General features: G+C 45.0%; 2 protein-coding genes across 14 annotated transcripts in view; one reads left to right on the top strand and one right to left on the bottom strand.

Annotated features, from left to right (window-relative positions):
- LOC310705032 (uncharacterized protein) overlaps positions 1–26822 on the bottom strand; it is a 357812-nt gene that overhangs the window by 77504 nt on the left and 253486 nt on the right. The window lies entirely within an intron of this gene.
- LOC310705089 (uncharacterized protein) lies at positions 1918–24857 on the top strand. 2 transcript variants are annotated; one of them, XM_083499501.1, is made up of 6 exons: positions 1918–2024; positions 3227–3719; positions 3922–4003; positions 5305–5387; positions 16029–16155; positions 20560–24857. In XM_083499501.1, the coding sequence occupies exons 2-6, from the start codon at positions 3318–3320 to the stop codon at positions 22302–22304; spliced, it is 2439 nt and encodes an 812-aa protein (XP_083355627.1). In that variant the 5' UTR covers positions 1918–2024; positions 3227–3317; the 3' UTR covers positions 22305–24857. The 2 variants fall into 2 exon arrangements, with proteins under 2 accessions (XP_083355627.1, XP_083355628.1); XM_083499502.1 differs by lacking the exon at positions 1918–2024 and adding an exon at positions 2032–2053.

Below are 26822 nucleotides of genomic sequence, written 5' to 3'. Positions count from 1 at the left end.
CAAGGCTTATGGCCGATCAATCCCAGCTCACCCCCCTTTGATAGTTCTTGTAATATGCAGTGAAATAAAAGTGGTCCGGTGAAAATCCATTGTACGGCTGATTTTTGGTGAATTTATAAAGAATATAGTCACCGAAGTTCAAAGTACTTTCCTCTTTCGGAAACAACTTGCAACATTTTGATTAGATCAGTCATGGTTCATTGAACTCGGAAACAATGAATCGGGAGCTGTCAAAGGTGAGGGAACAGACGCTCGCGGCCTGCAGTACCAGCGTGGCCGCCGCAAGGGGCGCTGTCCGATAATGCTGATTGGCTGAGGCGGCCACCGATTGACAGCAGATCTCGGCCGCCCGGTCTACTCACAATAAGGATAGGCGTTCGCGGAGTGCTGTGGTGTGAAGCTGTCAAGCCGGCGCTTCCTTATTTACGGAAGGCCTTTAAGGGATGGCCCTCTAAAGGGACATCTCTGGGCTGGGGAGGGAAGATGCGTGTATGTGTGAGTGTGGTGCTTGTGCGAACACGTGTTAGTGTGGGGGGGGGGCGATTTCCGGCGACAACAGAGAGAGACACAGACAGAGATTATTATACGCACCCTTCCCAGAGTCTTGCTGGTTCAAGCCTCTGTGTGTATTCTTATTAATCAGAGTTAAATCCTTCCTTTACTTTGGGAACGCCTCACTTCCCCGTCCCCGGGCGAAACCCCCTGGCCTTTCATTGGTAGAGCTGCCACCACGCCGGTAGCGTTTACCTCAGCAGGGACTGACTGAGCGGGCGGCGAGATGCTTTCAGCCTCGGACACTTGGTGGATTCTGAAATGGCTGTGCAGGCCAGATTCACGACCCTGGCGGGCTGGATTCAGCCCACGGGACATAGTACGAGGACCCCTGGCCTACATTGACTGGCATCTCCCCAGAGTTTCAGGCAGGGATTTCGTCCAGCCCTTGCAGGAGATGCCAGGGGCTGACAATGGGACATTCTGCATGCCAAACAGATGCTCTAGGGCTCCCCATATTTCACTAGCCTTTCAATGTTATGCTATTAGCAACCGTGGAGATTCCACCTGCCTCTTTCGAAAGGAGAACAGTCACCTGGTCAATTTAATTAATTAATTAATTAATTATAATTTATTTATACCCCACCAATCTGGATGGGTTTCCCCAGCAACTCTTGGCGGCTTCCAACAAAAGATTAAAATACAATAGTCCATCAGACATTAAAAGCTTCCCTAAATATAATAATAACAACAACCATCCATTTTCAGTCCATTGAATTAGCAATTAAGCATTTCTGGACAAGGGAATGGCATACTTTTGTATATTAGTATAAAAAGCATGCATAGGAAAGTATTACTCATTTATGACGAGAATGGGATTTATTTATTTTGAACTTTGCTTGGTTCCTCCTTGGCAGCCAGTGCGATTCTTTCAGCAGTGCTGGAACTCAGGACCCGCTGCCTTGAGGGACATCTAAGAGCAGCTGGGCAGGGAAAGGTCTCCCTTGGGAGGTGGTGGACTCTCCTTCCTTGGAGGTTTCTCAGCAGAGATCGGAGGGCCATCTGCCAGGGATGCTTTAGCTGAGATTCCTGCCTTGCTGGGGGTTGGACTAGATGACCCTGGGATCCCCTCCTCTCTCTCCACTCCTGAGTTCTAGGAGGAGCTTCCTTGCCTCCTGCAAAGCCCTTTTCCCTGCAAGCTCTTCCTCTGGTTTCTGGCCAAGGGAGGGAGATGCTCAGAGTCCGGCCAAGAGCCTCACCCCACAAAGGGTATCGGGCATTGGCGTAGCCAATTAACAAATAATAAGAATCTGAGGTTCTGCCAAGCGAGAGAGGGCTGAGCTGGAGGGACTCGGCTTGGCAAGGGTTAAAGGGAACTGAGCTGTCTTCCTAGAGAGGACAGGAAGCAAGGGGGGCAAGTCCTCCAGAGCCAAGGCCCCTCCCTCCCCAGTCCTTTCCTGCAAGGAAGGGGGGGGGGTGTTGCTTTGTGTCTCTCCTGCAAGGGCTGCCTCGCTCTCCCCTCCTGGGATCTGGTGAGTCTCCTGTCTCTCTCTGGGATCTGGTGAGTCTCCTCTCTCTCTGGGATCTGGTGGGGGTCCCAGGGTTGCAGCAGGGGAGGGGGCCTGGGGGGGCCTGATCTGCTCATGTGGGAGGGGACCCCAAGTCAGGGAGGAGAGGGTCCTGCCAGGGAGGGGCCAGGTCTGCCACGCTCTCCTTCCTGCAGATCAGAGGATCCCAAACTCATTTGCCCCCCCCCTTCAGAAAAGATCTCCCTTCTTTAAACAAAGGAGTCCCTGGGACTTTAACTCTGTGTGACGTCGCTCAGCCTCATTGCACAACAGAGGAAACATCTGCAAATGGTTTTCCAAAGCTGGACGAGGAGGTGGACTAGCCCCCCCCCCCCGAAAAAAAGGTGGGAGAGAAAGGCCAGGAATAAAGAGAGGGATCCCAGCCCAGAGTCTGGCTGCTGCATTGGGGACCAGTTTCCCAGTGTCTCCCAGGGCAGCTCCCCACGGAGGCCACGGCAGCAATCCCCTCGCACCCAGAGCATGGCATCCCAGGACCACATCCTCTCTCTCCCAAAGGGATTGTTGCTGGAAATGGGCGCTGCTACTCACTGAGCCTCCAGGGACCTTGGAATCTATGTGTGTTAAGCTATCTAACAGAATACTAATACTAAATTACCCGCCTAAATTTCAAGGGAGGTGTCTTTGGCCCCGCCCACCTGGCCCTCAGGGGTTGGCCAGATACCTTCCTGGCCCTCAGAGCAAAGAAAAAGGGACCCCACCCCAGGAGTCTGCCTGGAGAGCGGCAGAGAGTCCAAGTGGAAGAAAAGGAGCCAGAAGCAGGGGAGTGGGGGTGGGGGGAAGCAACTCCTGAGGACCCCCGGATGAGGACCCCCACTAGAGCCAAGTATCCATTTTACACAAGATACAAATGACTCCCTTGTCAGTCAGTTCTGACTTCATGCATTGACTGGACGGCAGGAGAAACCAGGCTGATTCATCTCCCAGAAATCCCTTCCGTTGCCTCCACATTCTGCATTGCTGGAAGGCTAGAGACATATTTCTTCTCTTCTTACTCCTCTTTACTCCCCAAAAGATAGCTAATGGTCTGGGCTGTGGTGCAATCCTACCCTGGTTCCCAGCAAGACTCATCCATGCTTGCTCAGGGAACCTTTTCTTCTCCTGATATTGTACAACTTTTGTAACAGAACAATGTATTTGCTTTGTAGGATTTGCTAGAGCTTCTCATTCAGACAGACAGAACTTGGCAGAAGACCAAAGGGTTCCTTCCGATCTCTCAGAGGCTTCCTGAGAGCACAGATGGATGAGCGAGACACAGCTGGCCCTGGAGCAGGAAGAGGCCATGACATCCAAACTGGGAGCAGCGGGGGGTTCTGGGAAAATTTTGTGCAGAAGATCCTGGGTGAGGAGGACACCCTCCCCTCAGAGGTGCAGAGTCGGCAGGTGAGGCAGTTCTGCTGCCAGGAGGCCAAAGGACCCCGAGAGGTTTGCAGCCGACTCTACCACCTTGACCGTCAGTGGCTGAAGCCAGAAAGGCACACGAAAGCTGAGATGCTGGACCTGGTGATCTTGGAGCAGTTCCTGGCTGTCCTTCCACCAGAGATGGAGAGCTGGGTGAGGGAGTGTGGAGCAGAGACCAGTTCCCAGGTGGTGGCCCTGGCCGAAGGTTTCCTCCTGAGTGAGGCAGAGGAGAGGAAGCAGGTGAGAGAGACTTTCCTCTGGATACTCCCAAGGGGCTCCAAACAGGATGGAGAACATCCCATAATGCTCTACCGTTGGCCCATCTGTTTTGTGGGAAGGCATCCATGGAATGAGATCTAACACCCTGAATGTTTTTGACTTTGTCATTCTTTTACTAATATTTCTCCCCATTCTCTGTTTTGAATCCTTGTTTCTTTTTCAGGGAACGGATCTCTTTGCAGAAATGGACCTGGAGTCCTGTGAGGCAAAGAGGCCTCCGTTGGACACCAGAGAGAGGCCACTGGGTAAGGAGGAAGGTGGTGTTTCTCTGTTTGGTCTCATTCTGTTGGTTTTCCAACTCATCTGAGGGTTCTTTGTCACGGCTAAAAATTGGCCTCTGTTTCTTTAATGCTTAAAAAGCTGGGTCAGCATGAGTCAGCAGCCTGAACCGGGTTGTATATATAGAGTGAGAAATGTTAGTTTGGTTTGGGTTGGTTGGTTGGTGAAAGCTGGTAGTGCTGATGTGTGTGAGAGATTTTGACCAGCTTCGGCCCATCTGAAGCTGATACAGGCTTTTCTTATCTTGAGCCCAAGCAGAGTAGTCCACACAGCAGAAGGATAAGCAGTATGTGCCACATTCTCAACTTTATTTCCACTCTATGCTGAGAGAATACAAACATGCATCTTGCCTCTGTGAGAGTAGAGAAGCAACCTGTCTCTCTAACAAAGAAACCGAGAGAACAGTGAAAAACAGCAAACCAGTGTACGTCACATCCAGTCTCCCATTCCCGTGGGAATCCAACAGTAACTTAGAGTGTGGAATGCAAAACAATGTCTTGTGACATGCATTCGCTGCTCAGTGAGGAAGCAGAAACCAACAGTGTGTACAGTTGGTCAGTCGCTTTTGCAGAAAGGCTTTTAAGAATAAAAGCAGAAAGTACTCTGCAAGGTTACTCTTCTTGTGGACTCTTTTATGCCAACAAGGGTCCGAGGACCAGGCTGAGGCAACAAAGGGAGGTCAGAACCCCCCTTTTTTTTACAAACACTGACAGGTTATGGGCCCAGTGTTTCTGAGCTTGTGCAGAGTGCAAAACGACTGACAGCATCTGAGCAGGGAGCTGGTGAATCCTGGTGGTGTATGGAGCCAGTGGCTGTGCGTTGGAGCAGTTGGTGGCAAGCTGTAACTGTCTGCAGTGACGCTGGGGCTGCTAGGATCTGAGGATCAGGAAAGCACTCAGCATCGGCTACTGGAACAGTTTGAACCCCTAGAGGACCACAGTAGGCGACTCACAGAGCAGCTACACCAGTACTCTGCAAGGATACTCTTCTCGTGGACTCTTTTATGCCAACAGAACCTTTATTTTTTTTTCTTTTACAAACACTGATATTCTTTTCATCTTGTTTTGCGGGGAGACAGTTGGGAGCAAGGGTCCAGAGGAGGGGAGATGGGTTTCTGCACATCTAACATATGAAATGGGCACAAACATCCAAATGCTCTCAGCAAGTAAGGCTTTCTCAAAGGCCCATCTGCAGTTAGAGATGTCCTGTTTCCCCTGTGAGAGAAGCAGGCACTCCTGGCGTCCTGTTTACCTTTTTTCTCTTGCAGGTGACAGAATGATGCCAGCAAAACCTCCTGATCCGCCTTTTCATGGGGGCAGAAGGGAAGCAGCGGCTGTGGAACCAGATCAGGTCAGGGGAAGCTGCCTTGTGGGGACAGAGGCCGAGGGATGGAGCAATGTCATGGACTGGTTGGGCACAGAGGAATGGTGGGAGGAAGCAGCTGGGGAACCAGGAAGGGAAGATGGCTCAGAGCCCAAGGAGTGGAGGTGGAGGAAGGATGAGTGATCAGAGGGAGAAGCCTGGGAAAAGGAGATGTCAGAAGCTAAAGGGGTAACAGGGCTTAGTGAGCTGGGAGACTCTGTGGCAGAATGCAGTGCAGAATCAGAGGCAGAAGAGGAAGGAGGCGAGTGGGAGAGGAAAGTCGAGAGGCAGAGGTGAGTCAGGAGAAGGAGGAGCCATCGGTGGCTCCCTCTCCTTCTGCCAGAAGCCACCCTCCCTGCTTGTCTCTCAGAGCCAGGAAACCCCCTGCGTTGCAGGAATCTCTGCTAGATTATGCAAACTGACAGACCCTCTGGGAATGAGCTGCTGTTCTCATGAGGCCCGAAACTCAGCCAAGTCTGTGAATACCGTGTTCTTGCTAAGAAAGTGTGAACTCCAGCTGTGAACTGTGGGATTTCCTACCCATATAACTCTGACACCAGCCTTCTGAATTTCGCCATTAGGATTCATCTGTAGTTGCAGTTTTCATGGAATCCTAGAGTTGAAAGGGACCCCAAGGGTCATCAAGTCCAACCCCTGCGTTGCTAGATCATCCAAGACAGATGGCCATCCAAAATTGTTGTTGTTGTTTAGTCGTTTAGTCGTGTCCGACTCTTCGTGACCCCATGTACCAGAGCACGCCAGGCACTCCTGTCTTCCACTGCCTCCCACAGTTTGGTCAGACTCATGTTTGTAGCTTCGAGAACACTGTCCAACCATCTTATTCTCTGTCGTCCCCTTCTCCTTGTACCCTCCATCTTTCCCAACAACAGGGTCTTTTCCAGGGAGTCTTCTCTTCTCATGAGGTGGCCAAAGGATTGGAGCCTCAACTTCATGATCTGTCTTTCCAGTGAGCACTCTGGGCTGATTTCCTTAAGAATGGATGCGTTTGATCTTCTTGCAGTCCATGGGACTCTCAAGAGTCTCCTCTAGCACCATAATTCAAAAGCATCAATTCTTTGGCGATCAGCCTTCTTTATGGTCCGGCTCTCACTTCCATACATCACTACTGGGAAGACCGTGGCTTTAACTATACGGACCTTTGTTGGTAAGGTGATGTCTCTGCTTTTAAAAAAATAAAAAAATAAAAATTATTGGTTTTACAACATTTTTTAAACAATACAAACAAATAAAAAGACAAACAAACATGTATAATTTCATAACCTTTTTTTCATAACCCTCATTTCTCGGACTCCCCCATACCTCCCCTTTCTGCATCCCAATTTCCAAAATTATTTCAGCAGCTTCTAAGTAATTTTATCAAATATGTGTCCTCTTAGTCTTTTCTTCAACTTAATCTTATGTCACTGTAATCCCTTTTTCTTTCTCAACACCTCGACATTTTAGCATTCATCAATTTTATAATAGTTCTTAAGATAAACTTTGAATTTCTTCCAATCCTCTTCCGCCGTCTCTTTCCTCTGATCACGGATTCTGCCAGTCATCTCAGCCAGTGTCATATAGTCCATCACTTTCATCTGCCATTCTTCCAAGGTGGGTAGATCTTGTGTCTTCCAATACTTTGCGATAAGTATTCTTGCTGCTGTCGTAGCACACATAAAGAAAGTTCTATCTTTCTTTAGCACCAATTGGCCGACAATGCCCAAGAGAAAGGCCTCTGGTTTCTTAGGGAAGGTACATTTAAGTACTTTTTTCATTTCATTATATATCATCTCCCAGAAGGCCTTAATCTTTGGGCACGTCCACCAAAGGTGGTAGAAAGTACCTTCAGATTCTTTACATTTCCAGCACTTGTTATCAGGCAAATGGTAAATCTTTGCTAGCTTGACTGGGGTCGTGTACCACCTATAGATCATTTTCATAATATTTTCCTTTAAAGCATTGCATGCCGTGAATTTTATCCCGGTGTTCCACAACCATTCCCAGTCAGCAAACATAATGTTATGACCAATGTCCTGTTCCCACTTAATCATAGCTGATTTAACTGTTTCGTCTTGTGTATTCCATTTCAGCAGCAAATTATACATTCTTGACAAGTTCTTAGTATTGGGTTTTAACAGTTCACTTTCTAATTTTGATTTCTCCACCTGGAAGCCAATTTTCCTGTCCTGTTTGTAAACCTCCATTATTTGATAATAACGGAGCCAATCTCGTACTTTGGGTTTCAATTTCTCATGACTCTGTAACTTCAATTTATCTCCATCTTGTTCCAAAATTTCCCAATACTTTGGCCATTCGGCCTCCATATTGAGTTTTTACAATGCCTTAGCCTCCAAGGGTGACAACAATCTAGGGGTTTTGTTTTCCAAAAAGTCTTTGTATCTTATCCAAACATTATATAATGCTTTTCTAACAATATGGTTTTTGAAAGCCCTATGCACTTTAATTTTATCATACCATAAGTATGCATGCCAACCAAATGTGTTATTGAAACCTTCTAAATCCAAGATATCTGTATTCTCGAGGAGCATCCACTCTTTCAGCCAGCAAAACGCTGCTGCTTCGTAGTACAATTTTAAGTCCGGCAGGGCAAATCCCCCTCTTTCTTTTACATCTGTCACTATTTTAAATTTTATTCTGGGCTTTTTGCCCTGCCAGACAAATTTCGAAATGTCTTTCTGCCACCTCTTGAAACAGTCCATCTTGTCAAGAATCTGCAAGGTTTGAAACAAAAATAACATTCTAGGCAGTACATTCATCTTGATAACTGCAATTCGGCCTAACATTGACAATTTCAAATTTGACCATATTTCTAGATCTTTTTTGATTTCTGACCAACATTTTTCATAATTGTCTTTATACAAGTTCAAGTTTTTAGATGTCAGATGAACCCCTAGGTATTTCACCTTCTTAACCACTGTCAAACCTGTTTCATTCTGGAATTTCTCCCTCTCCATACCTGTCAAATTTCCCCCCAAAACTTTAGTCTTTTGTTTATTCAATTTAAATCCGGCCACCTGACCAAATTCTTGAATTATCTCCAACACCCTTTTTGTACTAGTATCTGGCTCTTGTAAAGTAAGTACCAAATCATCTGCAAAAGCTCTTAACTTGTAATGTTTTGCTCCGACCTGTACACCTTTAACCTGCTGGTCATCTCTAATCATATTTAGCAACACCTCCAGAACCGAGATAAAAAGTAGTGGGGAAATTGGGCACCCCTGTCGTGTCCCTTTTTCTATCTTAAGTTCTTCAGTTATCACATTATTTACAATCAACTTAGCTTTTTGTTCAGAATATATCGCACCCATACCATTCTCGAATCCTTGGCCTACCCCCATCCCATGAAGATTCTTTTTCATAAAACTCCAAGAAATATTGTCAAAGGCTTTCTCCGCGTCCACAAATATCAGTACTGCTTTAGTGTTTATATTCACCTCCAATAGTTCCAAAATGTCTATTATGTTCCTCACATTATCTGATAAATGCCTTTTTGGGAGAAAGCCTGCTTGGTCCTTGTGAATCTTCTCCATCAACACTCTTTTCAATCTTTTTGCCAAAATGTCTGCAAAAATTTTGTAATCCACATTGAGTAATGATATTGGGCGGTAGTTCTTAAGCTGAGTCTTTTCAGTCTCTGTCTTTGGTATGAGTGTAATATAAGCTTCTTTCCACGATTCTGGCGCCCCTTTCCCCTCCAAAATCTCGTTGCAGACTTCCTTTAACGGTTGTACCAACCACTCCTTCAAAGCTTTATAGTATCTGGAAGTCAGTCCATCTGGTCCTGGAGATTTGCCCAATTGCATGTTCTGAATGGCACCTTCTATCTCTTGTTCTGTTATTCTCTGATTTAGATCCACCTTACTTTGATAAGAGATTTTTTGTAATCCATATTTTTTAAGGAATTCATCTATATCCTCTTCGTTCTGCGGTCCTTGTGAATATAATTTTTTAAAATAGCTCAAGAAACAGTTTCTAATCTCGTTGGGTTTAGTTATATTCTTTCCATCCACTTCTAGATTTGTAACTGTATTTAGTTTCTGTCTTTTCTTCAATTGCCAAGCCAGAAGTTTGCCACATTTATCCGCAGATTCAAATGTCTTTTGTCTCATTTGCTTTATCTTCCACTCAATCTCTTGATTCATCAATTCCATATATTGTGTCTGATATAGCTTAATCTCTCTCAAAATCTCCTGGGACTTTGGTTTTGATCTCAATTTCTTCTCTCCTTCTTTTATCTTTTCCAAGATCTTTTCCTTCTTCTCATTTTGCTTTCTCTTTTTTACCGAATTTTGTTGAATTAGGAATCCTCGCATCACAGCTTTACTTGCGTCCCAGATCACTCTTTTTTCTACATCAGTTTTTAGGTTTATTTCAAAATAGTCCTTTAAGGTTTTTTGGGCCTTTCTGTGGATCTCCTCATCTCGAAACAGGGTGTCATTCATTCTCCATCTGAATTGACCAGTTGTTGTAAGTTTCATTTCCATCTTCACGGTGTTATGGTCAGAGCAAGTCTTTGGGCAGATTTCTATCTTCTTGATCTTTGGAGCCAGCCCACTAGTAATCCAGATTTGGTCGATTCTGGTCCAGGTCATCATTGCTTGAGAGAAGAAAGTTCCCTCTCTTTCGAGAGGGTTCCTTGTTCTCCAAATATCTATCAAGTCCATATTTTCATTCATTTCAAAGAAGGTCTTCGGAAGTCTCCCTTCCTTAGAGATTGTCTGTCTTTGTGCCTTGTCCATATTTGTAGAAACCACACCATTCATATCTCCCATGATTACTACATTGTAGTCCAAATAGTCCATCAGAGTTTCATGCAGCTTCTTAAAAAATTCCGCCTTCCCTTCATTTGGTGCATAAATTCCGACTATTAACAATTTTTCTCCTTGTATTTGTATTTCAATTGCCAGGTATCTTCCTTGTTCATCTTTAAACATCATTTTTGGGGCCAATTTCTCTTTTGCATAAATCACCACTCCTCTTTTCTTAACTTTATCCGATGAGATGAATTCTTGTCCTAGTCTTTTATTTATAAGTAATTTCCTGTGTACCCTGGTCACATGAGTTTCTTGTAAACAAATCAAATCCAATTGTTCTCTTTTCAAAATATGAAAAACTTGGCGTCTTTTCGTAGGCATGTTCAGCCCATTACAATTCCAACTAAGGAATTGCAGGGCCATCTTGTTATTTAGCATTCACTCCTCCTACCGCTCCAAGTTGCTGCTCTTCCTCTGATGGTGGTTTAAGTCCAAATGATAGATTCAGGATGTCTACAGCTCCTTTTACCTCTGAGGTTGGGTCTACCGTTCCCTTCTGCAGATCCTCGTGGTTTTTCTCCAAAAACTTCTCTTTGTCTTGAATTGTTTTTATTTTCACCTTCTTTCCCTTGTAGTTGAAGGACAGTCCTTGTGGGAACTCCCACCTAAAAAGTATATTGTTCCTTTTCAGCAGGTAGACCAGATCTTTGTAGAAGGTTCTCACCTCCAGAATATATTTAGGGATGTCCTTGAAGATTTGTATATGGGAATTTTCAATTTCCAAGGCCTTTTGGTAATGTAGTTTTAATATTTTGTCCCTTTCTTCCTTGGATCTAAAAGTAATCAGGCAATCCCTCGGAGTCTTTATGTTCTGTCTCCTGCCCAATCTAAATGCTGTTGTGATCTTAAATTCTTCCTCCTGCAATTCTTCCTGCCAAAAGTCAGAAAACTCTTGTGTGAGAAACTCCACGAGGCTGTCCCCTTCACTTTCAGGAACTAATCTTAATTTCAAGTTTCTCTCCTTTCTCTGTAATTCCAGCAAAGACAAGGCCGCATCATGTTCATATACTTTTTTGGAGATCGGTTCTAATTTTTCCTGTGTCTCTTCAGCAATATTTCTGGCGTCCTCTGCAATTTTACGTGTTGCAGAGTTTTCTTCAATCAGTTTATTTATAGATTCCGTATTAGAAGTCACACTTTTCGTATTCAAGTCCAACCTTGCTGTTAGTTCTGTTAATTTTTGTGAATTTTCTGTACTCTGCTTTGTCAAAGCTTCTAAAGATTGATTTATCTTGAGTAACGCCTGTGTCATTGAATCCATGGAAACAGCTGTCACTTTTTCTTGCCCAGCTGCTCCTGTCGGTGTTAGGCTTGATATTGAGCCTCTTTTCTTTTGTTGTTGTTGTTTTGCTTTAGCTCTAGTGGTTATCTCATCCGCTGGGCCGCTCATGTCCCAAGGACGTTCTCACAGGAGCAGTTCCCTGATGGAAAATTCCACTGTCTTAATCTGTTGCTTTGCAACTGTTACTTCTCAACCCTCTAGAGGGAGCAAAACAAAATGTCCAAGTGAAGGAAACACAGAACTAAGAACAAAGAAACCAGGAAACTTCAATATAAATGCTGCAACACTTTTTCTATGTAGTTTCTCTGTCAACACAGTCCAATATGTTGTGGCAGCAAAGCCCCAAAACTTTGTATCAGGTAGAATATCAACTATGTAGCTTTGTAACAAGTTTCTAAAATCAGTTCTCTGTCCTGGTGTCTTATTTTGGCAGTCCGTTTCAGGGGATTAAGACAGCGGAAAACTTTTCTCTTTCAAATAGGTCATGCAGGTTAATAAAGTTGCTTTTTCTCCCCTCTGCCCCTGCTTGCTAGAGAGGAGGTTCGTGTCCGATGCCAGGCTTAAACAGTCCTACAGTATTTTCATTCAGATGCAGCTTTATATTTTCGTTGCTTTATCTGTCATGCAGTCGGGGGAAGGCAGACTTCCTTAATTTTAACCTTCCCCGTTTCCGGCCAAATTTCAGATTTTTAAATTTTTAAAGTCCAGATAATCGTTCAATCCTACTCACGGGTTTTTCGATCCAATTTCAATTTACAGGAAGGAATCAACGCTCTGTTCATGGCGACACGGCTTCGCTCCACGAGCGGGGTTGCGACTCTCAGCACCGCGCTCTCCCGATGCCGTTCCGGAGCCTTTAAAAAGGCTATTTCGCAGTAAGGGGGCGCTTCTGGTGCCCACCGAGTCTCCTTGTTCACAGGCTTCCGCGCCTGTGATTTTAGGGGTCCCCCGCTTGCCGTAGCGGGTCAGACCCGAACTCGCGAAGCAGTCCTCCTCCGGAGCTCGGAGGGAGGACCGCCATTAAACACTGGCGCTGACCGGAAGTCCCGATGTCTCTGCTTTTTAAGATGCTGTCTAGGTATGCCATCACCTTTCTCCCAAGGAGCAGGCGTCTTTTAATTTTGTGACTGCTGTCACCATCTGCAGTGATCATGGAGCCCAAGAAAATAAAAGCTCTTACTGCTTCCATTTCTTCCCCTTCTATTTGCCAGGAGGTGATGGGACCAGTGGCCATGATATTCGCTTTTCTGATGTTGAGCTTCAGACCATATTTTGTGCTCTCCTCTTTCACCCTCATTAAAAGGTTCTTTAATTCCTCCTCACTTTCTGCCATCAAGGTTGTGTCATCTGTATATCTGAGGTTGTTGATATTTCTTCCGGCGATCTTAATTCCGGCTTGGGATTCATCCAGCCCAGCCTTTCGCATGATGAATTCTGCATATAAGTTAAATAAGCAGGGGGACAATATACAGCCTTGTCGTACTCCTTTCCCAATTTTGAACCAATCAGTTGTTCCATATCCAGTTCTAACTGTAGATGAGGTGATCAGGAACTCCCATTTCTTTAAGAACTTGCCATAGTTTGCTGTGGTCGACACAGTCAAAGGCTTTTGCATAGTCAATGAAGCAGAAGTAGATGTCTTTCTGGAACTCTCTAGCTTTCTCCATAATCCAGCGCATGTTTGCAATTTGGTCTCTGGTTCCTCTGCCTCTTCTAAATCCAGCTTGCACTTCTGGGAGTTCTTGGTCCACATACTGCTTGAGCCTGCCTTGTAGAATTTTAAGCATAACCTTGCTAGCGTGTGAAATGAGTGCAATTGTGCGGTAGTTGGAGCATTCTTTGGCACTGCCCTTCTTTGGGATTGGGATGTAGACTGATCTTGCCACCTCTTCTTGATGTCTTCTGCTTCTGATAGGTCCTTTCTACTTTTGTCTTTTATTATGAAAATCTTTGTACAAAATGTTCCTTTCATATCTCCAATTTTCTTGAACAGATTTCTGGTTTTTCCCATTCTATTGTTTTCCTCTATTTCTTTGCATTGCTTGTTTAAGGAGGCCTTCTTGTCTCTCCTTGCTATTCTTTGGAAATCTGCATTCAGTTTCCTGTATCTTTCACTATCTCCCTCGCATTTTGCTTGCCTTCTCTCCCCCGCTATTTGTAAGGCCTCGTTGGACAGCCACTTTGCTTTCTTGCATTTACTTTTCATTGGGATGGTTTTAGTTGCTGCCTCTTGTATAATGTTGCGAGCCTCCATCCATAGTTCTTTAGGCACTCTGTCCACCAAATCTAAATCCTTAAACCTGTTCCTCACTTCCACTATGTATTCATAAGGGATTTGATTTAGATTGTATCTTACCGGGCCAGTGGTTTTTCCTACTTTCTTCAGTTTAAGCTTGAATTTTGCTATAAGAAGCTGATGATCTGAACCACAGTCAGCTCCAGGTCTTGTTTTTGCTGACTGTATAGAGCTTCTCCATCTTTGGCTGCAGAGAATATAATCAATCTGATTTCGATGCTGCCCATCTGGTGATGTCCATGTGTAGAGTCGTCTCTTGTGTTGTTGGAAAAGAGTGTTTGTGATGACCAGCTTGTTCTCTTGGCAGAACTCTATTAGCCTTTGCCCTGCTTCGTTTTGAACTCCAAGGCCAAACTTGCCAGTTGTTCCTTTTATCTCTTGACTCCCTACTTTAGCATTCCAATCCCCTATAATGAGAAGAACATCCCTCTTTGGTGTCATTTCTATAAGGTGTTGTAAGTCTTCATAGAATTGGTCATTTTCAGTTTCTTCAGCAGCAGTGGTTGGTGCATAAACTTGGATTACTGTGATGTTAAAAGGTCTGCCTTGGATTCGTATCGAGATCATTCTATCATTTTTGAGATTGCATCCTAGTACAGCTTTAGCCACTCTTTTGTTGACTCTAAGGGCCACTCCATTTCTTTTACAGGATTCTTGCCCACAGTAGTAGATGTGATGGTCATCCGAACTAAATTTGCCCATTCCCATCCATTTTAGTTCACTGATGCCCAGGATGTCAATATTTATTCTTGCCATCTCATTTTTGACCACATCCAACTTACCAAGGTTCATGGTTCTTACATTCCAGGTTCCTATGCAATATTTTTCTTTACAGCATTGGACTTTCCTTTCGCTTCCAGGCATATCCGCAACTGAGCATCCTTTCGGCTTTGGCCCAGCCGCTTCATCAGCTCTGAATCTACTTGTACTTGTCCTCCACTCTTCCTCAGTAGCATGTTGGACGCCTTCCGACCTGAGGGGCTCATCTTCCAGCGTCATAACTTTTATATCCCTGTTGTCTTTGTCCATGGAGTTTTCTTGGCAGGGATACTGGAGTGGCTTACCGGTTCCTGCTCCAGGTGGATCACGTTTGGTCAAAACTCTCCACTATGACCTGTCCATCTTGGGTGGCCCTGCACCACATAGCTCATAGCTTTTCTGAGTTATTCAAGCCCCTTCGCCATGGCAAGGCAGTGATCTATGAAGGGGGCCATCCAAAATAGGCTTATATTATTTCTAGACTGATCACTGAATGCAAAAATTGGTTTCTAAGCAGTGGACAAATGAGAACAAATAGTGGCCTGGATTCACCTAACCAGCGCCATCAGCTGGAAAATGGAGCCTGCCCCCCATTCCTCCCCTCCCCCTCTCCATGCCCCCATGAACCCCTTGAATTTGGCCCTAGGGCATTGGGAGGGAACCTCCCCAGAACAACTCACGAGGAGAGGAGAAAGTGGATCCTTCCATCGGGGAAACTGGAATGCTTGCGTAGGCAGAGTGACTTGAAAACCACAAGGTGGAGTACCACCTATTTGCACAAAGACGGATACCCATACAGTGGTGCCCCACAAGACGAAATTAATTCGTTCCGCAATTTTTGTCGTCTAGCGAATTTTTCGTCTTGCAAAGCACGAAATCCCATAGGAATGCATTGAAAATCAATTAATGCGTTCCTATGGTCAAAAAAAGTCCAAACAAAGCCAAATTTGGTACAACAACAGTTTATTAACTGCTCTTTAAAGTCACACATACTGTAAAGAGCAGTTCAAAAATTGAAGGGAAAATAAATTAACTTTATAAACAAAACATGTCTTTGTTTTTAGACAAAGAAAACAAAGTCGCGAGACGTTTTCGTCTTGCGAAGCAAGCCCATAGGGAAATTCGTTTTGCGAGGCAAATCGAAAACAGAAAAACCTTTCGTCTAGCGAGTTTTTTGTCTTGCGAGGCATTCGTCTTGCGAGGTACCACTGTAATTAAAAGGCAGAATAAAATAAGCATCCATAAATAAAATGTGCAGCTAGCAATCCTATTGAAACAACACCGCAACCCAGCCAGATGGGCGGGGTATAAATAATAAATTATTATTATTATTATTATTATTATTATTATTATTATTATTATTATTATTATTATTTACAGGAAGGAAACAACAGAGCATTGTGTAGCTGATCATATTTCTGCTGTCTCAGAGGAGGACATTTCCCTTTTTCTTTTAGGGTCCAGTCTGCTTGGAAGATGTCACCATTCGTTTCACGGACGAGGAGTGGGTGTTCCTGGATCCTGACCAGAGAGCTCTGCATAAGGACGTCATGGAGGAGACTCGTGGGATCGTGGCCTCTCTTGGTAAGGCTCCCTGTGGGATCATCATATCAGCCTGGAAATTCAACACATACCTCTATGGAACCAACCTCATATATTTTCACAGAGCTCAACAGTGCCCCCTATAACACCTGGGAACCTAACACCCCCACAATAAACAGTAACTTACCGTTTTTTCTTTGAACAATCTTCCTCAAATTATTCCTTTTCCTACCACGATCAGGCTGGTCTGAACTGCCCAGGCCATCTTCAATGTCAGCTTCAGAATTGTTAGGAAAGATAAGTTGTGAGCTTTAGAGCTTACAGGGTTAACAGCTCAGAATGTCCTGCATCTGGGGAGGAGCTTTCTCAACATCCGGGAAAGCTGTTTCTTTGTTCTTTCTGACTTTCGTTTTCTGCTGAGACATGGAAGACGCAACGTCTGCATCTTCCGATGGTTTATCTTGCTGTACATACAATAAAGCTTTCTTATTTAGAGGAACAGCAGTGTATTGGACTCTGCAAGCTCACACACACAAGCAGCACTCACTGTGCCGCTCTGCTACAAGTCCAGGAAATGTGGAGCTTCAGGTTTTCTGTTTTTGTTTTTGCTCCTGTCAGTCTTGGGTTGACCAAAGAAACAACTGACAATGGAGATGGAGGGGATGCCATGGTTGGGCCAAACAAAATTCATCCCAGAGAGCTGTGGAAACGTACCGGACACCACATACGTAGCTTCAGGTTTTCTGGTTTTGTATTTGCTCCTGTCAGTCTTGGGTTGATCAAAAACATTAGGAAGAACTTCCTGACAGTAAGAGCTGTTTGACAGTGGAATTTGCTGCCAAGGAGTGTGGTGGAGTCTCCTTCTTTGGAGGTCTTTAAGCAGAGGCTTGACAACCATATGTCAGGAGTGCTCTGATGGTGTTTCCTGCTTGGCAGGGGGTTGGACTCGATGGCTCTTGTGGTCTCTTCCAACTCTATGATTCTATGAAAGAAATGACTGACAATGGAGATGGAGGGGATGCCATGGTTGGGCCAAACAAAATTCATCCCAGAGAAGAGCTAGACTTATTGAATCTCAGGTAGTAGTAGCAGTGATGATGATGATGATGATGATGATGAAGAAGATGGTTTACAAACTTAATCTTTTCCAGAACAGAACTGTTCTCAAATCAATGTAACACTGTAGTAGAATCATAGAATCATAGAGTTGGAAGAGACCACAAGGGCCATCGAGTCCAACCCCCTGCCAAGCAGGAAACACCATCAGAGCACTCCTGACATATGTGTGTCAAGCCTCTGCTTAAAGACCTCCAAAGAAGGAGACTCCACCACACTCCTTGGCAGCAAATTCCACTGTCAAACAGCTCTTACTGTCAGGAAGTTCTTCCTAATGTTTAGGTGGAATCTTCTTTCTTGTAGTTTGGATCCATTGCTCCGTGTCCGCTTCTCTGGAGCAACAGAAAACAACCTTTCTCCCTCCTCTATGTGACATCCTTTTATATATTTGAACATGGCTATCATATCACCCCTTAACCTCCTCTTCTCCAGGCTAAACATGCCCAGCTCCCTTAGCCGTTCCTCATAAGGCATCGTTTCCAGGCCTTTGACCATTTTGGTTGCCCTCCTCTGAACACGTTCCAGTTTGTCAGTGTTCTTCTTGAATTGTGGTGCCCAGAACTGGACACAGTACTCCAGGTGAGGTCTGACCAGAGCAGAATACAGTGGCATTATTACTTCCCTTGATCTAGATGCTATACTCCTATTGATGCAGCCCAGAATTGCATTGGCTTTTTTAGCTGCCACGTCACACTGTTGGCTCATGTCAAGTTTGTGGTCAACAAAGACTCCTAGATCCTTTTCACATGTACTGCTCTCAAGCCAGGTGTCACCCATCTTGTATTTGTGCCTCTCATTTTTTTTGCCCAAGTGCAATACTTTACATTTCTCCCTGTTAAAATTCATCTTGTTTGTTTTGGCCCAGTTCTCTAATCTGTCAAGGTCGTTTTGAAGTGTGATCCTGTCCTCTGGGGTGTTAGCCACCCCTCCCAGTTTGATGTCATCTGCAAATTTGATCAGGATGCCCTTGAGTCCATCATCCAAGTCGTTGATAAAGATGTTGAATAAGACCGGGCCCAAGACAGAACCCTGTGGCACCCCACTAGTCACTCTTCTCCAGGATGAAGAGGAACCATTGATGAGCATTCTTTGGGTTCGGTCAGTCAGCCAGTTACAAATCCAAGCCAGTTACAAATCCAAATAATAATATTTTTTATTTATACCCTGCCCATTTGGCTGGGTTGCCCAAGCCACTCTGGGTGGATTCCAACACATATATAAACATGAAGCATAAATAATAGTCTGATCTATTTATGTAGCCAAAATTGTGGAAACCTTTTGTGAAAAGTGTATTTCTGAGGTTTGATGGCTCATAACACCACTTTTGTGTGGAGTAATACCATAAAATTATATATCAATGAAGGATAATCTAATGAAGAATGTAATGAAAGAACTTTTATGAAGGAGTATTTATGAGAACAGCAGTCATACCCATTGGCAACCTTTAGCTTTAATTAAGGCCTTACAATGCCTTCCCATGATATGAACCAAGTTTTTAGTACTGCAGCTGTAATAAAGTGAAACCAAGATTAAATTATTGCCTCTGTTAATTGGACTTTATTGCTGGGTTGCTTCTGACTAACAAGTTTCTTTAGTCGGCTCCATAGATTTCTGATTGGGTTAAAGTTTGGGCTATTCCCAGGCCATTCCGGCAGTGAAATATCTCTATCTTGAAAGCACCTTTTGCACACAGCAGCAACATGACATGGAGCGGAATCCTGTTGAAGTATAAAATAGAATATATATGTGTGTGTGTGTGTGTGTGTGTGTGTGTGTGTGTGTAATGTTTCCAAGGGGTTGCTCGAGAGCAAGCAGGCAAATATCTCCCTGCTTAGCTGTGAAGCCTTGCTTTTGCTGCCAAAATAAACCTTATCCATCCGGAGCGCCACTCTACCGTGGCTGGCTCAGTCGTTGGCAGAATCCGTGAGTGGGCGGTTCCTAAACTTTCCCCAGCAAAGCAGCTTCTTGACTCCCAGTCTGCACCTCCCCTCTCTGCGCGGATGCTTTCTGCGCAAGGAGGGTGTGGGTAACAGAGGACCCCTCTCCTCCCCACTCTGCCCAGGCAAGTTGTCCTGGCACTGTCTTGCCTCTGCCGACTCCTGCAGCGCCGCTCCACTGGAGGCGTCTTTATTCTCCTCCGTTGAAGAGGAGCTGCTTCCCACGATCCCTGGAGGCTCTCTGTAATCCATTCGGCTTTTCCTTTCTCCCTCCTGAACCGAGGGCAGTTCCCTGACAACGTGCTTCAGCATCTGGGAAAAGATCACCTGAGGAACGCTTCAGTTTGCGCGCAAGTCTTTCATTTATGCATTTTAGGGCATTTACATCCCCATTAATGATGTAAATTTTGCCCACACCTTTTGCTGCCATACAACCCCAGATCAACACAATATCTGAGTGTTTCGTGGTCGGTGTAATGCAAGTGGATGTAAATCTTATCTGATTCTTCTCCTCGTGTATGTTATGCCATCACTACCAAGCAATGAGATTTGGGTCTCATTGCTCCAAATAACACTGTTCCATTGTTCAGCTGTCCAGTTAACATGGGTTTAATCTTTTCAACCTTTGCTTGTGAGATGACAATGGCTTATTCCTTAGAATTATAACATTTTGACCAGTCCTTGCACTCAACTTCACATTAAATAGCGCCATGTCATCTTGTATACACCCAGATGATTTTCTTCTGTCATGTAGGGACAGTCTCTCCACTCGTCCATCGTTACTTGCCTTTGTGCACCTTTCCCTGCCTTTACCGGTCTGATTTTATAGTGACTAAGTCTCCTGATACCTCTTCAAAAATATATAATGGCCAGTCTGGTTAAGTTTTTCCTTATCTTTCATCAGTTTCTTCATAACTGTAGCATTGTTCATTAAACAGTACAATTTTACATCGCTTTCTGGATGACCAGTCAACTCTTTGTGCCATTTCTATAATTTTATTATGTTTTACAAGAACACAAAAAAACCAACCACAAAAAGACACACAGTCAACCTAAGCAAGTTGTGCTTCCTTTTTCTGGTTATTTGGCTATAACATTAGATAGAATATGGGTAAATGAACAATTTCCGTTGATACATAATTGTATGATATTACTCCAAAAGAAGCAGTGTTATGAGCCATCAAACCTCTGAAATACACTTTTCTGCAAAAGTCTTCCACAATTTTGGCCACTACTCTATAGCAAACAAAGCAGCAGTCAACAACTCAACAAAATCTGATAATAAATATGTTGGTTATTGACAAACAACAAAGGTAAGAAACACACACTGAAGTCCCTTAATTTCTTCTCCATTTGTTCTTGAGGCTCTAATCCCTTTTTGTCTCCATTGCAGATTATGATGAAATCAAGAACAAAGGTGACCACGATAAAATCCCCAGAGAGGAAAAGCCACGTGAAAATTTGGAGTGTGGAGAAAGCTGCAGTCAGCGCTCCCATTCCACTTCCCATCAACAAAATATCCTTGGAAAGAAACTCTATCAGTGTGTGGAAAGTGGAAAGAGCTTCAGTTCGAGCTCGGATCTCACTAAGCATCAGAGAATTCATACAGGGGAGAAACCCTATCAGTGCATGGAATGTGGAAAGAGCTTCATTCAGGGCTCCTCTCTCACTAGGCATCAGAGAATTCATACAGGGGAGAAACCCTATCAGTGCGTGGAATGTGGAAAGAGCTTCAGTAGGAGCACCGATCTCACTTCCCATCAGAGAATTCATACAGGGGAGAAACCCTATCAGTTTGCGGAATGTGGAAAGAGCTTCAGTAAGAGCTCCAAACTCACTTCCCATCAAAGAATTCATACTGGGGAGAAACCCTATCAGTGTGTGGAATGTGGAAAGAGCTTCACTTATAGCTCCAATCTCACTTCGCATCAAAGAATTCATACTGGGGAGAAACCCTATCAGTGTGTGGAATGTGGAAAGAGCTTCAGTCACAGCTCCTCTCTCACTTCCCATCAAAGAATTCATACTGGGGAGAAACCCTATCAGTGTGTGGAATGTGGAAAGAGCTTCAGTCAGAGCTCCAATCTCACTTCGCATCAAAGAATTCATACTGGGGAGAAACCCTATCAGTGTGTGGAATGTGGAAAGAGCTTCGTTCATAGCTCCAAACTCACTTCCCATCAAAGAATTCATACTGGGGAGAAACCCTATCAGTGTGTGGAATGTGGAAAGAGCTTCAGAAAGAGTTCCTATCTCACTTCGCATCAAAGAATTCATACAGGGGAGAAACCCTATCAGTGTGTGGAATGTGGAAAGAGCTTCAGTCAGAGCGCCAGTCTCACTTCCCATCGAAGAATTCATACTGGGGAGAAACCCTATCAGTGTGTGGAATGTGGAAAGAGCTTCACTTATAGCTCCAAACTCACTTCGCATCAAAGAATTCATACTGGGGAGAAACCCTATCAGTGTGTGGAATGTGGAAAGAGCTTCAGGAAGAGCTCCAAACTCACTTCCCATCAAAGAATTCATACTGGGGAGAAACCCTATCAGTGTGTGGAATGTGGAAAGAGCTTCAGAAAGAGTTCCTATCTCACTTCGCATCAAAGAATTCATACAGGGGAGAAACCCTATCAGTGTGTGGAATGTGGAAAGAGCTTCAGTCAGAGCGCCAGTCTCACTTCCCATCAAAGAATTCATACAGGGGAGAAACCCTATCAGTGTGTGGAATGTGGAAAGAGCTTCAGTCAGAGCTCCAATCTCAGTTTGCATCAAAGAATTCATACAGGGGAGAACCCCTATCAGTGTGTGGAATGTGGAAAGAACTTTCGTCACAGCCAGAATCTCACTTCCCATCAAAGAATTCATACTGGGGAGAAACCCTATCAGTGTGTGGAATGTGGAAAGAGCTTCACTGAAAGCTCCTCTCTCACTTCCCATCAAAGAATTCATACAGGGGAGAAACCCTATCAGTGTGTGGAATGTGGAAAGAGCTTCAGTCAGAGCTCTGATCTCACTTTCCATCAGAGAATTCATACAGGGGAGAAACCCTATCAGTGTGTGGAATGTGGAAAGAGCTTCACTGAAAGCTCCAATCTCACTTCGCATCAAAGAATTCATACTGTGGAGAAAACATATTAGTGTGTGGAATGTGGAAAGAGCTTCTGGATGAGCTCCAATCTCACTTTCCATCAAAGAATCTATACAAAGGTCGGAAAAACCATTAAACATGTTTAGGAACCAGACAAATCTCCACCTTTGGCTGATTAACATCGGTTTTGTGTTTTTATCTTGTGTTTTTATGTTGTAACATTCCTGAGACCTGTGGGTGTAGGGACTAGGCTCCAATTCTTAAAGCCCATGGGGTCTTTGTCCCCCAATAAAATATCTGAGGGGGCCACGCCCCAGGGTTTCTCCCCCCCAAACACAACCTTTTATTCTTCCACAACTTGCCATACAATTTCTCTTTGAATTTTCCCTCTATAAATAAATAAACAAATAAATAAATAAATAAATAAATAATGTACACAGGTCACAAGAAAATCAAAATACAAGAAAATACAAAAGTGGACAGGTCCCATATTTGCAGGCCAAACGCAAAAGTTGCTTTGAAGCAGGGTTTCCCATCATCCCTTCCCGTTAGTCCTGCTAGCTAGGGATGATGGGAGTTGTAGTCCCAAAACAGCTGGAGACCCATGTTTGCTCTAAAGGGAAGGAAGGCTGGCCCTGTGACACCCTCTGCTGGCTAAATGAAATTTATAGATCACAAAGCTAAAGTTAATCGGCCCTTGAACCTCTAAGGAGCTTCTAGGTGTTTTCTGCACCACCTAGAGTACCCACAGAATTGTGGCTTCTACTGGCAACACACATAGGAGAACAAATGAAAGACAAACACAATGGACAGGAAAAAACCTTGAAAGGATGATACCAAATGGACACAGGTAGGGGAGATGGAATGCTAGAAGTGTTCTCTGGGGCAAGGGGAGCTGCTGGAAATTGAACTACGGGCTCAAAATATTACTTTTTTTAAAAAAATCACTGCCATTATAGGCATTGCCATTCAAATGATGTGCATGTACCATGTGATTGATTGTGCAAGGAGGGCCTTACCTGGCCCCCCACCAATATTTTATTCAAGTCAGCATCACTGCTTGAGAAGTTCAGGATGTCTGAATTCAGGGGTCAGGACACCCATGGAGACAAGTTATGTGAAACATAGCAAGTAGAATGTGCTGAGTTCAAAAATGCTTTTCACTCAGCTCTGGGTAGTCTGTTGTATCTGTCCCAGTGGAGCAGACCGGACATTGCTTTTGCTACCAATCTGCTCAGCAGGGAAGCTACAAACCCGAGTGTGAGTGCCTGGAATGGTATTTCTGTCTCCAGCTGTCAGCTAAAGGTGACGCCAAGCTGATGTGCAGGACAGATAGCAATTAGGCGAATCTGGCTAACAGGAAGTCCGTATCTGGGATGGTGGTAAGGTTTGGGGACTCTGGTTGGGTGGAAGTCCCAGTGTGCTGGTCCCGGGGGTTAATCAAGAGGCAAGGTCTAAGTCCAGTCCGTGGTCGATGAAGCAATATGAAGGCAGTCCCTTAAAGTTGAAGCTGTGTGCAGGGCAGGGTTCAGGCAGGGACTGACAACTACCAACGTTGCTCCCGCAACTTGGGACTGCGGCTAGCTGCCTTTTATATGTCCCGAGGCATAGGGCGGCCCTGATCCTCAAAAGACTCGCCTCTCCTGGCCAGGAGGTGAGCACTCTTCCTGCGGGAACTTAGTTCCCTCCGCCTCTCTGCCCTAAGCCTCTGCAGCTCAGGAGAGGCTGGAGGGTTACCGGACCCAGAGGCAACCCCACCTTCCTCTTACGGGGCTGAGAGTGGAGCACCTGCAGGCAATGGGTCCTCCATCACCTCAGGAGCCAGAGCAGACTCAGCTCATGCCTGCACCTGAGGATCCAGCACAGGTGAGGACCCTTCAGGCTCATGCCCCAACCCCGGCTCATCTGCTTCTGGAGGCAGGGAATCCTGTTCAGGTTGGGATTCCTTAGGTTCAGCATCTGAATCTGCATCCCAGGCTATCACACCCGGAAGCAAAGTCTCATTGCGCTTTCCTTTACTGAAGCTGAATTCAGTGCGCTGTCTGAGCTTTGCAGGGAATTGGAATTCTATGTTTGTTTGGTTCAAGAAATCTGCAGGGATTGTTGTTTGCCTGTCACGGTGTGGGAGGACAATCAACCCTGTCTGAAGTTGGCAGAGTCTGGGCAGTTTAAGGCCAGAACCAAACACCTAGACATTCATTTCCAGAATGTGTCAGAGTATCCAGTTAGGCTTGGTGAGATTGCAGTACTGTCCAAGCCAGAAGAACCTGGCAGATGGGGTCATGAAACCTTTGAGCTTTCAGCATCATGGGGAGTTCTGTAAAGGTCTGTGTTTGGGGTAAGTGGTGAAACCTACGAGCCCCCAGCAGTGCAGGACGAGAGGGGGTGTGATGGGGAATCGGAGCTTACAGGGTTAACAGCTCGGGAACCCATCGTCCTGCCTGTTCTGGGGAGGAGCTGTCTCCAACTTCTGGAGAAGCTGTTTCTTTGTTCTGTCTGACTTTCGCTTTTGCTGCCAGGCAAGGAAGCAAGATGACTGCTGTCTCGGATGGTTTGTTTATTTTTACTGTTCTGCTGTAAATAAAGCTGTTAGTTTAGAACAACAGCGTGTGGACTCTTATCTTCTGCAAGCTTACACACCAAGCGGCTAGCGGTGTGCACATTCTGGAAAAGTCCAGAAAGCTGAATGGAACACAGGGAAGTGTGCCAGACTCCACAACACTTTGCACCTCCAAGGAGTCTTCACCCAACTGGTGGATTGGACCCTTCTGTGATGTAAATGTGGTGAATCAGTTCCATCTTCCACAAAGTTTTGCCTTAGCCTTTGTACTGGAACATCCTGGCATTTGGACTCTGCCCAAACTTCTCACAGGAAAAACTTTCCACTGCTTCAAACACAGCAGTGCCACCTGCTGGTTGCAGTGATGGTTGGGATGACATGGCTGCCAACTCCCCGTGCTCCTCCTGCTTTGGAGATTTCACCCCCTGAACAGGAAACACCCCCCCTCATTCACTCTTCCTCCAAAAGCCTCCCTTTTGTGGAGCTTTCTGTTTCAGGAACACATCCCTGCATGCTCTGGGATACTGTTTCAGCTTTCCCCGGGGTGTAACTTCTGGCAGTCTGCTCAGCAGCCCCCGCCATCTTGAAGTGTCCATCATGTGATGCAGCTTTAATTCCTAGTATACCAGTCACCTAAAATTGCTGATGTGTTAACCAAGCTAAATCTGATGGATGCTAACCCTGTAGACACACCAATGACGACAGGTGATCAGGTAGATGACACTGAAGGAGCATTTTCTGGCACTACACTGTACAGAAGTGTGCTAGGCAAACTAAATTTCATTGCCAGATGTTCAAGACGTGACATTGCAGTTAGCTGTAACTTGCTAAGCAGACAAGTCAACAATCCTACTGTTAAGGATTGGAAAGCTCTGAAACACATAGCACACTATTTGAAAGGCACTATGCATTACAGGCTGACATTTAACAATCAGAAGTCTGGTGGTCTTGAGATATTTGCTGATGCGAGTTTTGGAAGTGACACTACAGACAGGAAAAGCACATCTGGAGTTTGCTATATGTACAACCAGGGCCTATTTGATTGATCGTGCATGAAGCAAACAACAGTAGTTTAAGTTCTTGTGAAGCTGAACTGAATGCATTGTTTTATTCACTTGTGGATTGTGAATGGTTGCAGGGGCGCCGACTTATAAAAAATATTGGGGGAGCCCGCGAAAGCTCATGAATAATAAATAAGCTCATGAATATGCAGATAAAGTGGCGCTGCCTCCTCGTGAGCGAATAGGGGAGAGCGTGCTGCGCCTATTAATCAGCTCCGAAGGAAATTGGGTGGAGCTTTTGCTCGGGAGGGAGGGCAGGAGGCATGCAGCCCGACCCTGTGCATTTTGGGCTGGGGGAGGGGTGGCGGTGGCGCTCTGCTGGAGGGGCGCCCGAGATTATTGGGGAGGCGGAGCCCCCCCAAACGAAATTTTGAGGGGGCTCGGGCCCCCTCAGGCCCCATGGAGTCGGCGCCTATGAATGGTTGTTACAGTTGTGTAAAGACATGAGAATTCCTGTCAAATGTCCAATTCAGATTATGACTTCTGAAGATTGTAAGCAAAGCACGAAGCACTTGCAATTGAAGCTGCAACATACTAGAGAATGTGTTGAGAAAGGACTCGTAACGGTGTCCTACATGCCAGGTAATGAAATTCCTGCTGATTTATTGTCTAAGGTTGTTCCGAAGGATCAACACTGTACCTATGTACAGAATTGGGTTTGTACTGATAATGTACTGACACGCTGCCCAGTGGTGTTCACAGAAAGGGGGAGGATGTTAGTTTCTGTTTCTCACTGCAGCTGTGTGGAGTCCCAGGACTCTGTTTAGATTCCAGAGACCTTGCAGTCTCACGGGAAAGGGAGACGGGATGTGACGTTAGTGATTTCCTGTTTCCTTTGTTCCTTTGTTCAGTTGCTCTCTGCTTTCATAGAGAGAGGATGTCTTTTCTGTTCTGCGTAGTTTAGAAATAAAACCCTTTACAATGTAACCAAACCTCTCGTCTCTTCC

This window comes from Podarcis liolepis (assembly GCF_965112155.1).
Source record: "Podarcis liolepis genome assembly, chromosome: 4".
Lineage (NCBI taxonomy): Eukaryota > Metazoa > Chordata > Lepidosauria > Squamata > Lacertidae > Podarcis > Podarcis liolepis.
The sequence above is the reverse complement of the archived record's forward strand: the minus strand, read 5'-3'. Positions and strand labels throughout refer to the sequence as shown.